The sequence below is a fragment of the Erithacus rubecula genome (genome assembly GCF_903797595.1).
Source record: "Erithacus rubecula genome assembly, chromosome: 3".
NCBI lineage: Eukaryota > Metazoa > Chordata > Aves > Passeriformes > Muscicapidae > Erithacus > Erithacus rubecula.
In genome coordinates this window covers 130,144,339-130,161,761 of record NC_136689.1, presented here as the reverse complement: position 1 = coordinate 130,161,761, position 17,423 = coordinate 130,144,339, and the positions used below count along the sequence as shown (strand labels likewise).

Sequence of the window (17,423 nt, the reverse complement as noted above, 5' to 3'; positions counted from 1 at the left end):
GACCTTAAAGATCAAGCTTTAACCCCACCCACCATGGAGAGCTGGAACCCATCCTGTGCTGGGTGTCCCAGAGCTGCATGCAATGCTCCAGGTGGGGTCTCATGAGAGGTCTTGAGATCAGCTTTTAAATAAACTGGTCAATACACTGAATAACATTTTTCATTCATGTATCACCTGGTACTTTCAAAAAAAGCAGTGTGAAATATATCACTACAACACTATTAAAGCAGCAGTGTATTTTTTTTTTTTTAGCAGATAAGCTCTAACCTATTGGACCTATGTGCCCTTTATAGTGCTCCTGTGAGTAAAGAAGTAATGTTTGCAGGGACAGAATTTTGACTGATGTGTGCAACAGACTGCACATGCCAATGCATCTGATCCTCAAAAACATCACCAAGCACTAGCACTTGTCCCCTGTGTTGTGTATCCCTTCTCTACCACACATTTGGACTAAACACAATTTTGTCAATTTGTTCTTTCATACATAGGGCTGTAGTCTGAGGAACAGGAGGAGACAGACTTTATTAGCATCTAGTGACAAATTAGAAAAGGGCAAATCATAAGGGCACATAAAGATTTAGCTTTTCTAACTAACATATTTAAGTCTGAATGACACTTTTGTTCATGTTAGTTTTCAATGAGACATTTGGTTCCAAGCCAGTATTTTTTATATCATCTAACAGGCAGTGCTAGATGCAAGCTTGTGTCAGAAGGCTGGAGGCTGCAGTATATTTTAAAAAATATATTTTTAGGGATTTTTTTTTTTTTTCTTAAGAGGTAAAAAGGGAACCAAATAGTTTGAATTAATCTGTGCACTCAGATTTCTCTGAAAAGAGACTACATATTGTTATACCTTGACAAAATGCTTCGGGTGGTTTTTGCCATTGTGTTGGGGTTTTTTCCCCAACCCACAGAATCATGCTATTTCATCAAGGGTACAATGTCTCACAGGGATGTATCAATTTAAATGCAAAGGTTTCTGTATGGCACATTTTTGTCACTTGTGGTGCATTTTTGTTACTTCCAAAAAGAGATGCCAAATGAAAAAAAAATTTTAAAAAAATCTGCCAACAGACACTTTCCCACAATTTCATTTGTGATGTTGATATGAGCAGTTTGGATCTGTTCCAGCACAGAAACACATGGCAAAATGAACTTGTTCAGAAAGTTCAGTTTGGAAATCATAGATCTGTGTCAGCAGGGCACTTGGGTGGCTGGGCATCAGCATAAGCATCTCTTTATTTGCCATGACAGATTCTTAATCTCCTTTTAGACCATATTAATTTAGAAGCAAAACATGTGTATTAATTTAGAAGCAAAACATGGATATTAATTTAGAAGCAAAACATGGATATTAATTTAGAAGCAAAACATGGATATTAATTTAGAAGCAAAACATGGATATTAATTTAGAAGCAAAACATGGATAAATCTTGCTTTTGAGGCTTTTGGTTAAAAGGCTGTAGCTGTTTGACAACTTCCATGTGGCCTAGGGCACAGTTAAGAGCAATGCTCTCAAAATGCAGGCTGTATTTTCATATCTCACCATTGAACAGTGGATGTAGACTCTTGTGTCTCAGGATCTATATCCACACCATATGTCTGTGCTACATTAATCTGTCAGATTGAGGAACATGAAACCGACATCAGCTGCTGCCCTCCTCTCTCATTTCTCTGACACTGGTGATTTCAGGCATTTCATTGTACTCATGCAGCACCATTACTCCTACAAAAACCCACATTTCAGATGGAGATCACTACCCAATCAATACATCTCAAACTGCAATGCTGTGCTGGGCTGGGCTGGTTCCATGTGTCTCTTACAAGCATTCTGTGTTCAAAGGGTCTTCCCAAGGGAAAAAAAAAAACAAAACCCATCACAGATTCTTGCTGGTTACAGCCTTCTGCACTGCCTACCATGTGACATTGCATAGAAACAGGGATAGAAAGCTGTTAGACTTCACCCAAATCCGAGAACTCATGGATAAAAACTGGACAAAGTGTCCTACACCAACATAAAGAAGCAGTGACAAGAAGTGGGGGGAAAAAAAAAGGAAAGCCAAAGCCCAGCAGTGAAGGTCATAAGGTGGCTTGTAGAGCAAAGTATTGCTTGGCACCTTGTCTTGCACATCATAAAAATCCAGCTAGTCCAAACAAATAGAAGATCTAGTTGCAAATGTATTTGGAGTAGATTTCTATCCACCACTCATCCTAAGTTTGCATATAATCTTTTCTTGTCCCAATTGGACTCCTGAGAAGAAAAGGAACTTCTCCTGATGAGAAATATCCACAGTGGTAGTACTTTCAGAAATATCCACGCACATTTCCCATGCAGTTATATTTTGCTAATGGTTTATCTAGGACTTATAGGACCTATAATTTTTACTTTCCATATTTTTCCCATGTAGTTACAGGTTTGAGAAGCACAACAAATGGAAGAAACACGAAATAACTGTTTCTCACTGAATTTCCAATGCACTTGACATACTGGATTTATTCTATGGTACAACAGAAAACTGCTCACAGCACCAATGTGAGTTGAAAGGAGTTACTAAGGTGATGACTGTCATCCCAAACAGGGATGATCCTATTAGGTTAATAATGAAAAGATTCAAGCAAATTCAAGCAAATCAGTGCATGGACATAAGTTTCTCCAGGCTAAAAAATCCTCTAAAAGCCTCTTGCTATAAACAGTTCTAGCTCTGCTCCTAATGTATATTTTTTCTTTCTACATGCATTCCAAGGGCTCACGTGGACACAGAAGCCTGTGTTTTACATTCAAGATAACAAACTAATGGGAAATCAATGTAACATAACTAAAAATAAACAAACCTCCCATTCGTGCAATTGTTGCTGCAGTGCTGCACTACACACACACAGAATGGACTGGGTACCAGTTTGTCTCTAACCCCTTCCTCTCCAAACAGGCCTTTCCTTGTCTTCCTTAGCAACCATTTAAGCACCACAAAGGCAGAAGATATATCAGCCTCCTGAATACAAGGGTTTCACACTGCTGTTGCTGTTGTTAGACCCCAGCCATCACTGGCAGAACCACAAGAGCTGGACCAGCACTTGGCGTGCGAAGGTCAGAGTCACCCTGCCTGCCACCACAGGCTGCTGCAGTAATGGCTGCTTCTGCTGAAATGGAGTTGTCAACTGTCAAGTGCTATTTATTTCTTCACTTGGAAAGTGGTGCTGTACTAATAACAGCTTAGAGGTTTTCAGTACAACACAGCAAAAGAAAACAAAAACCTACGCCAAAACAAACACAGAAACACAGCCAATGTAATCTATAGGCCATCTTACCATGAAGGGTACTGTGAAAACAAAAGAAAACGTAAATATTTAGTATGATTGTGGAATAATGTGTTCTAGGGCTCACACATTACTATAGGCATAAGTAGACATATGCCTATTGAGAGAAGGCTGTGCCTGAGATTCCCTGGTAAGAATTACAGCAGTGCTGTCTCTACTCCAAATTAGCAGCAAATTAACTAAGGATGCAAGTGTTTTTCTTGCATTGTTCCCTTCCAGACAGCCCAGAAAGACTGAAATAAGATAAATAAATACTAAAACATCTGTTGATTTTGCACACATAGCCTGAGTGCTCTGCAGCCTTAAGACCTGAGAAAGGGAGAAAGAGGAGTAGAAGAGAAGCAGGGAAAAGGACCCTTGCTTTGCTTGTGGCAATGTACAGCAGGGAAGGAAGAAACTCATACCTAAAACAAGGCACAAATGCTGCTGCTACTGCACTGTTTGGCTTCTCAGTGCACCACAAGGAGATTTGTGGGGTAGAAATCTTTTACTTGTGTTGAGGAATGAAAGAAGTGACAATGCCCAACTCTCTGAAATTACTTGTGAGGAGGGTACCAAAATAGTGAAAATTTCCATACATTTACTAGATTCTTACTTGCAAGATAATCAAGTCCAAAATATTGACTTTTTTTGCCTTTTAAATCACTGATGAAGGGTGACTGGCATGAATACCCAGTCTATCACATTGCACTGGGAACCACCTTCACAGGAGGAGCAAGTATTTGCCTAAACAGACAGGAATTGCTGTCTGAATTAGAAATAAGTTTGAATGCTTTAATAAACAAACATTTCTAGCTTTTCTTCATCTTCACTGTCAAGGAAACAGAAGTGTTTTGTTTTATATCCCCAAACTGAGTTTACAGCTTTTAAGAAATTTTTTTCAGAAATAGGTAATAGCATAAATAATTACAGAAAATTTGTCTTAGGGGGAAAAGATCAGTGTTAAAATTAAAACAAGACAGCACATTAATATTTACAGAAGGAATATGGAAAGAGGGGAAAGGGAAAGAATTGCACAAGGGAGAGATTGAATGCCAATACAATGATTAGCTCTGTCCTTCTGCAGAGCAGCAGCAGATGCCTCAGCCCCTGCAGTTCTGCCCCTGGGACATAGGAGAATCAGAAACTAGTAAGATGCTGCTATAATTTTATTTGCACATATTTACACCCATCTAAGGACAAAACTGATCAAAGAAGACTTCAAGACTGTTCCTTTTAATAGTATTTTCATGTCAGACTTGTAAACGTGTGATGAAACACATTTTCTTCCAGAACAGACTAGTAAAAGGACTGATGCAGCAAATTCTATGCTATTCATAATGCTTCTGGCAAAAGACCACAGGAAAACTCAACACTAAACTGTTGTTTCACACAAAGGCATTTAGTCTAAGACTAATAACTTGCTCAGCTACTACAAAAGGACGCTGTATTATTACTTCCCTTCCCTAATGCTATTGTACAACAAATATTGAACAGTTTCCAGCACATCATTTAATGGCAGGCTCTAGCAGACACAATGCATTTTAGTAACAATATGCCTCCAGTTTTGAATAGAAGCTTTACAGTGGCAGACTCACTATTTGGATGCTGAACATCACCTGACATAATAAAACTCTAACTTGAAAAAAAAAGCAAATACATACATAAGGTGATAAAGTTATAAATCATTCAGGTGTTTGGCTTTACCATTTGCCACTAATTGCTTAGAATGTATTGAGTTATCAGTGCAAAAAAACAGGTCCACAGAATAGCTCCTTAAACCAATTTTTCATTACCTGAGAATGAAAAATATTTTTTTCAGAAAAAAAAAGTCAGACTGAAACAATGGTTAGAATGTCCCTAAAATATCTTTTTTTTTTCATGAAAAAACCCCAAACATTTGCTTAGGTATTTCTAAATTTTTCATCAAAATTTTGTTTAAATACAAACAGATTTTTTTCTTTTCTTCTGCTTTTCAAGTGGAAAAGTTACCAAACTAATATGCAAATGTGTCTGTTCCCAAGCTCTCATTTAAAAGAGCAAAACTTGAATTCAAAAGTCCATAAAATATTCTTTATTGTCCATAGTCAGTTCAAAGCTTCTTGTTTACACCATATTCAAAGGTTATAGATACCTATTGGCCATTAATTTTATGTGGTTTTAAAATTAGACTAAATCCACTCAACAATTTTGCCAGTTTTTTTAGCACAATGTGACATCTGCAATATTTGCTGAATGAGGATTTTTAGTCCCCACTCCATTTCTGCAAATGCAATGAGTATTCTTCCTCCATTCCAAGGATAAATTTTGCAAATGACACTTTAAACACTCCAAGCACAATGGAATAAGTCAAAAATAAATCCTACAAGTGCAAGAGGCCAGTGCAGATGTGCATGAGTCCCAAATGCATTTCATTCCCCATGCCAACAATCTTATCATGTCCCATAGGAAAAGGCCATTGAGATCACCACACTAGTAACATTAAGCTTCATCTTCTGTCCCAGCTGACAGGGCTTTCAGGTTTATGTAATGAAGTGGTTTTATTTTCACCACAATTCTTTTGCATGGCTGGGCAAAGCAGGCAGAAGGCAGAAGTGGTTGTCCACCCATATCTATCAAAGCAGACACCCATCTAGTAAGAATTTTGGGAGGGTCAGAAAACTTCTCACAGAACTACAAGCCTCGGACTTCCTGGTGCTCCCAATATTTGGTTTGAGCATTTCCCACATCCTCCCATTTTGTTTCTTATGCCAGTGTTTTAGCTATCTCTCCTAATCCTTCACCTCCAGGCCAAGGAAACCAGACCCTGGAACAGGGTCAGATGCTGGAGCTAGCCTGTCACCACTCCTGGGGACAACACAAAACAAGTAGGATGTGACTGTCACCACTCCTGGGGACACAAAACGAGCAGGATCTCTGCTCTCTCAGTGCCACACATGGACAGTGACTGCTGCTGAGTTTGGGCACGAGCAGGTAGGGTTCCTCACCATTTTATACCTCCTTGGGATTTTATAGCTAGTGCAGACCTACACTGTACAACAACGAGCAAGACATCACTGCAAAGGAAGCAACACCACCCCAGTCTGCAGGAGTCCCTCTGCAGCTGGGACATGTGCTCACACTCAAAGAAATGTCTGGATCCATTCCTTGGTTTGTTTTTGAACTCCCACTCAGTGCATATAAAAGGCTGATTTACTATTCCCATAATTTTCTATCTAGCTTTGCAGTACTCAGAAAAGCAGTGTTCAGAAGTTTCTAAAGGGTTGGACATCTTCAAGCTCCCTGTAGGAACTGGAGTGAGAGAAAGGGACTGCAGGCAGAGCTCAGAGCCAGGGCTCAGGACTGTCGAAGACTGTGGAACAGCCAAAGGCAAAAACACCCCGAAGGTCAGTGACGTTCCCCTCTCTATTTCCTGAAAGCAGATGGTGGAAGAGCTTGGAATTAATAGCCCTGCAGTGCCCAGCTTGGCACCAGCTCCCTGCAGAGATGATCAGCCTTTTCTGCTGACAGCCTGCGAGACAGCTCCGATCCACGTGGCAGAATGTGTGCCCAGAACCCTGCAAATAAAACCCGGGAACATGTACCACTGAATGGCACCAAGTGCATTAAGGAAACTTGCTTCTTGTTTGTAATAGATGTTACTGTGCAAGTCTGTGAAAGTCACTGACTTTCTGATTTGGTAACTCTGATAAAGAAATGTGCATATCAAATCAGACCCCAAACAGTGTTTTGCTCCAATGAACAATGTAGCAACACGAAGCATTGCTTTTGGTAAAAGGCCATCCTCTCCTCTCCTACACACACTTAAAATCAACTGTAAATGTCTATATTTAGATTCAAAAGCTAGTTCAAAATCTTCTCATTAAAATGCAATAGCATTTACTGGTAGCTAAACATATCCTTACCACTCACAGAAGAATTCAAGACTAAGGTTTTGGTTTTTTTTTTTTGCTGTTATCATAGTGATTACAAATAATTAGATGCAAGAAAACTAATTAATGCCAGTCAAGATTTTTTAGAAAAAGTTTTTTTTCCTTTTTTTTGTTCTCCATGATAATGTGTTCCCAAGTAAGGTTGAAAGATATTGACTTGGAAGGAAACAGCTCAAAGAAAGACTTGGTTATCTAAAGCCATGTCTGCTTTCTCATAAAACCTGGGTCTGGTGCTAGGGTAAAAATTGTTTAATCTTCCTCTGTTCATATGTGATTGAATTAAAACACTACTAGATTAAAATGACACTTCTGAAGATAACATTTATTGTTCTACTTCCTGAAAACTTCGAAGTGACCCTGCAGCTGAAAAATAAGCCCACAATGCTAATTAAAGGAGTTCAATCCACTCAGCTCGTAAGAGAAGGATGAAAGGTGAATTGTCACTGAATTCAAGTGATTAGGTATGGAAAATACTTAGAGGAAAATTACTTTCCAGTCTTGAAAACAAATGCAAAGGATTCAACAGTTCTAACCAGAGCTTGGATGAACAAAATCTTAAAAAGATTAAATTTCCAGACAGTAAGAGAAATTAAACTTCTGCCTGTACTTGAGGTAGGGAAAAGAAATTAGAAAGGTGTCAGTCCCCAAGCCTGATGACTCTCATTATCCACAGCTGGATACAACTTTACAACCTTTAGGTACAATGACAGCAAAATCCAATGTGAATGCAAGGCTTATACTGAGGCAATTACTATTTTTTCTAGATTATCCCTCAGCAACAAAATTTTTATAAAAGAATGCACACTTGTGCATTCAACTGTTCATTTACTTTTATAGAAATATTTGTAGAGTGAATATAGGAGGTGGTAAGCTGTCCAGCTATAATGCTGCCAAGCACAAGACCATACAAATCACAAATTTTTATGTTGTATACCATAAAATTACACATGGTTAACAACTCACCCAGACTCACTCCCATCATAAGGGATATAATATTCCATGTTCTATATAGGCCAGAAGTAGTCATCATAAGACAGCAGCAATTAAGAGAATGTGTTTTTGAAGGAAAATATTTTTTGTGGAGTAAAATTTGATTGAGGTTACATGGAAATGTTTAGTTGAAGTACTCCTAGTGTTTTAGGAAGATGAATTGGACACCCACTGGTGTTAGGAACCACTCATTTAGGTCACACACAGAGTCCTCTCTGCTACCCTCCTCTTACCTTCTATGACCCTTGAGAAAAATCCATCTCTGCTAACAGTCTGCAGCATTATCTGAGCAGCTTTCCATGTTCTGCCCAGCACACTCACCTGACATTTGGACTGTTTCTGTAAGCTCCTCCATGAAAGAGCCTGATTTGTTCAAGGAGTGGTACCTGCTCTGCTTTCATCAACAAAGATGCACTGAACACAGTGGGAGTTAGCAAAGTCCAAAGCAAGGTGCCTGCACTCACTGTTCCAGAAAATATTTTTAGTCAAAGCACAGTGAAGAGCAATGTGCAGAAATTCATGACCTACCTGTGATCTAGCTCAAAGTCTCCCAGGTCTACACACAGAAAGTTCAATTTTCTCAGATTCATCACCTTTCAGCTGCTTCTGCACCCTGCCCTCCCCACTGCCCACAGGATGCCCTTTTTCATACTGGAACCCCCACCTGACTTCCACTGCTGACATGTTTTGGAAATAAAAGCCAGGAGAAGCAAGAAACTCTAAAAACAGGATAATATGCAAACTGCAGTATCCAGCAGAGATATAGTATAATTTTTTTTATAATTTTGTCTCAAGACAAAGACTACTGGAGAAAAATCCATAAACTGTTCAGTTTTGGGGGTATTTTAGTTCCCTAAAAACTGCCACCCAAAAAATGCAGTTACCAAGAAGTCTTAGTAACAGCAAAAAACTACTCCTGAAATCGTGATTAAAAACTGAGTAGCCTCTGGGCTAGCAAAACAAAACCAACACTAAAAAAAGAAATTAACAACTGTACTTTTCAAAACAATCTAGGCATCTACTCTGCATGTCAGTTGCAATCCACTCCTAATACATCAGAGCAGTCCTCTCTCTGGAAAACAAGCCAAGCCCTCTCCAGGCCTCCTGACAGCTCTAATCTCCAGGGCTCTGGTCCACTGAAATTCAAATACTAATAAAAGATCGAAGTCAGACCTTAGAAACTCAGTACTGCTCACAAGGAACTTTGCATGTCAAACAGGACTATTTCACAGCTCTTTGTGGAACAGTAGTTCTGCAATTAGGAATATTAGAGAAACCAAAAACAATCTAGTAATAGGTGATTTTTAGTGCCACAAATTATTTTTTATTTCAGATTATTTGTATCATTATCAGTCTGCTGAATCATTTTATACTTGACATAAATTAAATATGCTGTCTTAACAAATAAAAAGAACAATAAGACAAAATACATCCTTTTAAGTTCCCCTCTTCCTTTTATAATTTATCTGAAGAATACTTAGTTGAGCATCTCTGCAAATTTTCATAAAGACTATTGCATAGTCCATTACAAGCTCTGTGAAGTACTTCTTTTCACTTCCTAACCTGATGCTATAAAAACAAAAGAAGAAAAATGCAACAATCCTCAAATGCAATGAGCAAGACAAACTCCCATCAAGAGGTCAATCTGGGTCTACAATTACAGGTTTAACATATACCCAGAATCCCTTCCCCGGAACGTCCAGAGAAAAAAAAAAAAAACAACAAAAAAAACCCAAAAAAAACCACAAAAAAACAAAAAAAAAACCAAAACAAAACAATAGCTCAGTGAAAAGAAGAGGATGTGAAGTTTTAGGAGATTTTTTTGTTTCTGGATTATTTTTTAATTTAAAGTTTTATTTATGAGAGCAAAGCAGGCATTAACCTTGGTGGGATGGCTACTGTAGCAGCTGCTCCCCAAAGGAGCCAGAGATCAAAGCTGTCTGTGAGAAGCTCTCAAGAACTCTGCCATTCCTACTGGGAGCACAACTAAAAATACCAGCCCAAATTAGCAGTGTGCAAAGACAATCATCAAGCACCTTAACACCTTCCTGACACAACACATGCAGAGCTTCTACTCAAATTTTATTACCATGCACCTGAACCAGGTGTCCATGTTGAACCACAGCAGTTCAAATTATTCTTAGGCAACTGTTGGGAAAACCAAAAAACCAGCAAAAGTACTAAAAGGAGCCTATTCCAATAAGGGTTTCTCTGTCTTTCATATATCCATGGAATAGCTACTGTTGTCTTTTTCCCAACCTGGAAATGGAACTCAACATAATTTTAGTAAGGAGGTAATATAAAAGAGGATCTTTATTTGAAGGCTTTCAGGAGCAGTTAAGGAAAGATGTCTGCAAAAGTCCACCCCACCCAGGTGAACACACATTTGTAAGTTTTGGGAAATTAGCATTATTGATAAAAAGCTCCAATTAGGACAACAAGTGATGATGCAATTCTCCTTCTGGTCAAGCCCCTTCTCTGGGGCCCCCATTCAGCACTGGCTGGATTTTGTCCATGAAAATGTATCAGGAAGAGTTGCTCTCAGACTTGGTTCCCAGTAAAAACTAAGAGAGCAAAGAGTCTTGTAACCCCCAGGGCTTGAAGCTCTGGAATTTTTGTCTTTCTGCTTAGGGAAAGGCCATGGAAAATTACTGGAAAAACTTGCTACTAATACAATAGGCTACAGAGCTACAAATGTATGTGTGAAGAATACAGAGAACACATAAAATGGAAAAAAAAAGGCCAAATCCAAACTGGCATCACTACAAGTAGCATATTTATGTGTAAATCACTTTATCAGCTTCTGCAATATCCTTCAGAAAAGGTGAGGCTTTGAGACACTAAGCTCTGATGCAGTGTCTTCAAATCCACGGACTCTTTTTACCATCCTATTACTGATAGACAGTATTGAAAACTTAGATCATGTGTAGTCACAAGACTACTCACATTTGCTTCTGCAGTCACAGTTGCTACTGTATCACTGCTCATTTTTAACTTCCAAAATCCAAGCCTGCATTTATGACATGATTTTAATAACAAGAGCTGGTGCAGGTACCTAATTAGAATTGCTCAGGACAGCTGATGGCCAATAGTTTATAGTTATTAGTGACACTGTTTCACCTTACTAGTTAGTTTTACTTTTCTCCCCTGAGCCCATTTGTGTCAAAGCAACACAGGAATGAGGCAGATTGGGATTTTACTAATTCAGAGGGTGCTGGTGTTTGGCTGGGGTAGGAGAAGGGAACAACTATTCACTGTGCCTCTGACAACTGGGAAACAGCAGCAACAAAGCCAGAATTGTTACTGTGAACCTGCCAAAAATTTCACATCACTTTGGTGATATGAAATTACCTGACAGCTTTAACCGCCCTTTTCTCTGGGTTTAGCAGGGTCAACTCTGCCTCCAACTCTACCTCTTCCAGCTTCCATCAAATGGACACACAACTAGACCTCTAACTGTGACCCTTATCCATAAAATCCTTTTATTTCCTTTCACCATTTTAATGTCACTGTTCATCTCCTTGCCTCCAGGTAATGCCAAGGTCATTTCAATGCCATTTTCAGTGCAACTTTTGATGCTGGAGGCTGAGCTATACAGGCAGCTGAGTATCCCTATCCTCCTTTTCTCAGTACACCCAACAGCTTCATGGATTTACAGTGGAGAAGTGAGCAGCAGAAAATGCCCCATACACTAAATGTCACCTCCTCCAGCTGTGCTGCTGCTCCTCCTCTGCTGCCTGGTAGCAACCAGCACTCAGATGAAAACCAGAGACTCTTTTTAAAAAAATCAGATACAAATATCAAAAAGTCCAGTTCACCTTCAAATATAAATGAATTCCACTTTTCTCTGAATCACTTCTGGGGATTGTCTGGTTCTACACATTTCAGGATAGAAGATGCAAACTGCTACACAATTTCGTGCATGTTCTTCTCTCCATATCCTTCACATCTTCTAGGTGGCAGCTAACTCACATTCAAGAGAAATGGGAAGAGGAAGGGAGTAATCACCATGCTTGCGCTCTGCTCTTTATTTCAATGTTTTGTGGAACACTGTTGCTTACAATACCCCTCAGGTGAGGCTCAAGGCTCTGATAAACTGATTTACTCACAGAGCCATGGGCTGCCCATGCTAGCAATGCCTCCAGCCCTCTGCACTGGCTCTTTCTCCTCTCCTTGCAGGGTCTGGCTCACCAGGGAAGGTAAAAAGGTCTTTTTCCTTCTGCAGAGGCAGCACATCAGCTGCTGCTGTGACTCTACAGCATGGGACACGGCTCCCACACAGACTGCAGGGTCCCCAGCACAGTCACAGCCATCAGCAGCAAATGCAGCACCCAAACTGCTCATTTGTTGTGAAATATTGTACATAAGCATTCCAGCTAATCAATCTGGCACCGATTTAGTTACAAATTTTCAGGTGTAAGGGATTCTAAATCCAGACTCTCTTAGGTACCCGTGCTAAAGGCTTTGCTTTAGCTGTGGTAAAAGCACTCAACAGGATGTTGTGGTACAGCTTGAGATTTTGGCATTCAAACAGACAGGACAGAATGGTTAATGTACTTAGCAACCCATCAATAAGCTGCAATCTAATTTAAAGTGACAATTTTACAGTTCTTGCAGAAACAGAAAAATTAGAGGGTCAGCTTCTTTAATAAAATATGACAGGGGGTTTAATGTGACTTTTTTATATTCTTATTAGAAATAACTAGAAATTTAATTAACAATTGATGAACAGACTCACTGATGAAGCCATTACTATCCACATATAAAACAGGCTAAAAGAGGCTTAAGGCTAAAACAGTCCCTAAAAGTAAACTTACCATTAAGGCAAAATACCCTACAGACAAAATTCTCAACTTGAGCTGAAACAATCCTTCTTTGTAACTGGGTAGCATTGACTTGCACAAACACTTATGGCCTTGTACTTTCTAGGTAGAGTGTTAAGTCTCTTGCAGTCTAACCTTCCTTGTGAGCATCTTCCACTCTAGAGTTAAAAATATTTCAAAGTATCTGATTTCATTCTGAAGTTGTCTTACCTAGCAGTGAGAGCTGTCTCTCATTTATTGTGTGAAAAAAATCAGGATCTAAATACACAAACCTCCTTATTTGAGGAAAAAAAAAAAACAGCAGCAGAACAACAGTTGTACAACAATAATGACTCAAGTTATAATTTAACAAAATACTATTAATTTTTCATTCAGTTACTAGTTTGCAGTAGTCTGGGATAGCTGCTTAGGCCAAATGAAGTCCTTCTACCCAGAACAGTAAAGTTCACGGAGACTGATAGAAAATATATTTTTCCAGATTACCATTGCCCCAGGCTTTCATATCTGAATTTCCTTCTGAAAGGAATATCAACCAAACAGCAAATATCACTGGAGAAAAAAAGGTGGTTATTTCTCTGCTATTCAGCATGAGAGGAGCTTCAGCAGAAAAAGGAACAATTCACCAATGCTTGTATGTCAGTTTCAAAAAAATAAAGCTCATGTTTTCATCATGAGAATTACACCACTTACTCAAAAACTTGCCTGCAGTTAAGAACATAAAATGTAATTTTTAATAACCAAAGTGCACAGATGTGAGCTTGAGACTCTCAAGACAAAGGAGAATAATTCAAAGATATCAACAGCCAGCCCTCCATTCCTGGTACCATCAATCCACCCCAGATGGGTTACTGAGTTTTCCTCCTGCATGGCCTTGCTAGCACAATGAAGGGAGGTACAAGGATAGCTGATCCCCCCCAGTTTGGGTAGGGCATTTCAGGCATGAATGACCACAATCATATGTGCAATATGATGAGAACTCCACCAGCACAATTTTCACACCCACATAAAATGTGTCCCAGGCACCACAAACAAAGGAGATCCTAATGGAAAGTAGGGAGAGCTCTCTTTCCACTACAGGAAAATGTCTGAGGCCTGGCATGGACTATTATATGTGCCTCATCAATTTCCACTTAAAACCAAATTACTTCATCTCTTGATTGATTATCATAGTGGCAGGAATATACCACAAAGTACAACAACAAAAATTGGAGTGATCCTTTACTCCCTTTAGGGTATCTTCAGAAAAACTTGCCACAGAATGTACAGATATGCATCAGAAGGGATCAGGTTCTGGATTTATTGCCTATTTTAGCTTTTTGTGCTGCTAAACTCTTACAGAGCTGGGGAACACCAATAAATTATGACTCAGTAAATAACCCAGCAACTTGTAATGTGGAGCCACTGAAATTCTGGAGTTGTGCACAGATGCCCCATTTCTATTCCTAGGTAATCACTTATTCTGAGTGCAGGAGTACCAACATTGGAAAAGGCATTAGGTGTCACTTTCTTTAGAATACAAGATCATTTGAAGTTCAGATCTAACTTAGACCTGAATAATATGTTACCATCAGTTATCAGCCTTTTTTTTAAATAGCTTTAGGCCTCTGGTTTACCCCAGGCTAGGAAGATGACCATGACCATTTTCTTCCATATGTGTATTTGAACCTGGCAAAGACACTCAACAGGCAATTACACTATAAAATTATACAAAACAATTTTCATGCCAGTCTCTATTTCTATGAAGAAACATGAAAGATATCCGCTTATAAAACAATTTCAAATACCAGCTGTCAATCTGCTTACAAAACCAAACTAACAACCCTTGTTTAATCTCACACTATGGATCCTGCTGCATGGAACTCCAAGTGTTTGATCTATCCATCCAAAGTTTGCTTTGTGTTTCATTACTTGGGTCACATATATCAGTCTGCACTGTACCATGCCTGCCACCTTCTAAGGGAGAAGAGTCTATTGCAACATTCATTTCTCTTCTTCCATTGATTAAAAGTTGGGGTTTGTCCTTTCATAGTCTGCTGATGTTGACTGCCCCCAAGAACATTTCTCGCAGTGTCACCAGTATTTGAGGACATATTTCCCAACTGTAAATAGAAACTATATCATTCTGGAAAGTGGAGATAGAGGACACAAAGCATATTGATTTTTATTGTGTTTATCTGTCTCTTTATAACTCTGAAAATTCCCTAGTGTTTCTGATATTACTTTCTAACAGTGCATTTTTCCTGTTTCCCACTGAAATAAATGTCAGCAGATGACAAGTTAGTCTTTATTGTTGCCATTTGGTAATTAAACTGCACTAAATAAGGAACAGAAGCTGATTGCAGAATCTTTTTTGCCCTAGCTCTGTGTTATCTTAACATCTTTTTCTGCTGTCTTACTAGGTTGAAGATCAAGAGTGTAAATGGCAAACCTGTTATCAGCTTGTAGTTCAGCACCAACCACTTAAACTGTGATTCAGCAACTTTGCAAAGGTGACAGGTAAAACTTATATATGTGTCATTATTCGCGATACGGCCGCGGAGAATAACGACAATGACTCCTCCAGCTAGCAGCAAAGAGAAGCAACTTTATTGTGAAGGCGAACCACTTTTATAGTGTGGATCGCTGAAGAAGAGAGGAACGGCCGTCCATTGGATAGTAGAAGAAAACAGAACTTTCTCACGGATTGTGAGAACTGTTTTTCCTTACTTTCTGAAAAACAGCAGGTGCTTAATCTTATTGTGAATTCCTTCCTGTTTTTCCCGAGGTTTATCACCTTGGGAAGATCCAGGGAGGAACAGGCAAACTGCAGCAGACCCGAGAGAAATTCTCCTTAGCATGAGAAAGGAGAAAAGGCCTCAGGCCCTTGCAATTTTCAGCCTGTGGCTTCAATGAAGCCCACATATATGAATCACAATTTTGGCAAACATGATGAACTGCTTATATTTACAGGGTTTTGATAAGATTCTCAGGGAAATAGAAAAACAGTTCAGCACATTATGCAGAATTATTTAGGTTGGAAAAGACATTTAAAATCAAGCCCAAGGTTACCCACTATATACTGTAGTATTCCCAGCAATATAAACTAATTTCTGCCTATTTTCTTGTACAAGACCAACTTTTTTGTCCTGTGCTGCCAACTCTTCTGCTTATTTTGGTCTATGCCTTTGGTGTGTAAGCCATCCTTAGAGATGGTTCAGCCCCTATTCACACCAAGATTAAATATCTCAGTTGTGCTCTTGCATTCTTTACAGCCCCTAAATCCATTTATACTGTATTTCCAGGTACCCTTCAGAAATACTTTCATAAATACTAAGAGAGGCATAGTACCTTAAAAAGAGGAGTTTTACTGCCTCTGTTTTTTAACCATCATTCATTTTTTAACCTCATTCACAAGGGATGCAGACTGTTCTGGAGGACTCTCATGGGGCTCCAGGTCAGTGAATGTGCTGGTGGGGGACATGGCCTAAGATCAGCCCCTAAGGGCAGGAAATAACCTATATAAATTCACCTTTTAAAAATCTAATAAAAATAGCTGTAAATTGGAAAAGAAAAAAATATGTATTTCAGCATTGACTACCCTAACAGTTTATCAGAGCTGTTCTAGATCTTGAATAGCTCTGAGAATTGGGTCCAATACATAAACAAGGCAAATTTTACATACCTATAGGAAACCACAAGCCCCAAATGCTAATGTCTACAAGTAAAACAGAACATTCAACGGCTAAAAATTTAAATGGTTGCTAGTAAGCCACATGCCTTAAGACTTTATCAAGGCACTGTCAAATCAGAGAAAATCACATTAGCATGAAGTTGTCACCCGTCACCTTAGATATTCATTTTTATTTATTGGAGCTTCATCTCTTGTGCAATGAGTGACTCAGGCTGATCCAGGATCCAGCATCTTTCACAGTAATGGGTTCACTAAAGTTGTAGCACTGCTCTTGGCTTCTGCTCAGCAGTTGGCCTGAGGTTACAAACTGTACTGTTTATTGAGCCTCATTAAAACTACTGTCATGTAGAATCAGCTTAGCTTGGCTTTAAGAAAATGTAGAATTGCCTAAACATGCAATTCCTTTTGAAGTCAGAATGCTAAGTTTGTACCATACCCCAGTGATTCTAATAATGATTCTATTCCTATTCCATGAGCAGTAAATGGTCACACATGTTTGTTAGTTTAAAACCTGACTCTGCAAAGGTAGCAATTATACTACAATAATTTGAAATTGGCTTGCAATTAATGTTGCAAAAAATATTTGTCTAAGTAACAAAATTCAAATCCTAATCATGCAGGAGATCTAAATGTATAGCATGTGTCCAATACTTCTGGCAAGAAACCAAAGAAGTATTTTAGATTTCATATTTAATGTTCAGTTTATCTAGGCTG

At 38.9% G+C, this 17,423-nt stretch overlaps 1 protein-coding gene across 15 annotated transcripts in view; it reads right to left on the bottom strand.

The window, feature by feature from the left end:
- Nucleotides 1-17,423, bottom strand: part of OXR1 (oxidation resistance 1) — a 255,302-nt gene that overhangs the window by 175,881 nt on the left and 61,998 nt on the right. The window contains exon 1 of one of the 15 annotated variants that reach the window (XM_079300955.1): nt 16,422-16,441. The exons of the other annotated variants lie outside the window; for them this stretch is intronic. Within the exon in view, the coding sequence (XP_079157081.1) occupies nt 16,422-16,426 (5 nt within the window). The 5' untranslated portion in view covers nt 16,427-16,441. Of the gene's footprint in view, nt 1-16,421; nt 16,442-17,423 lie in introns of those variants that run through there. 15 annotated transcript variants of the gene reach the window in all.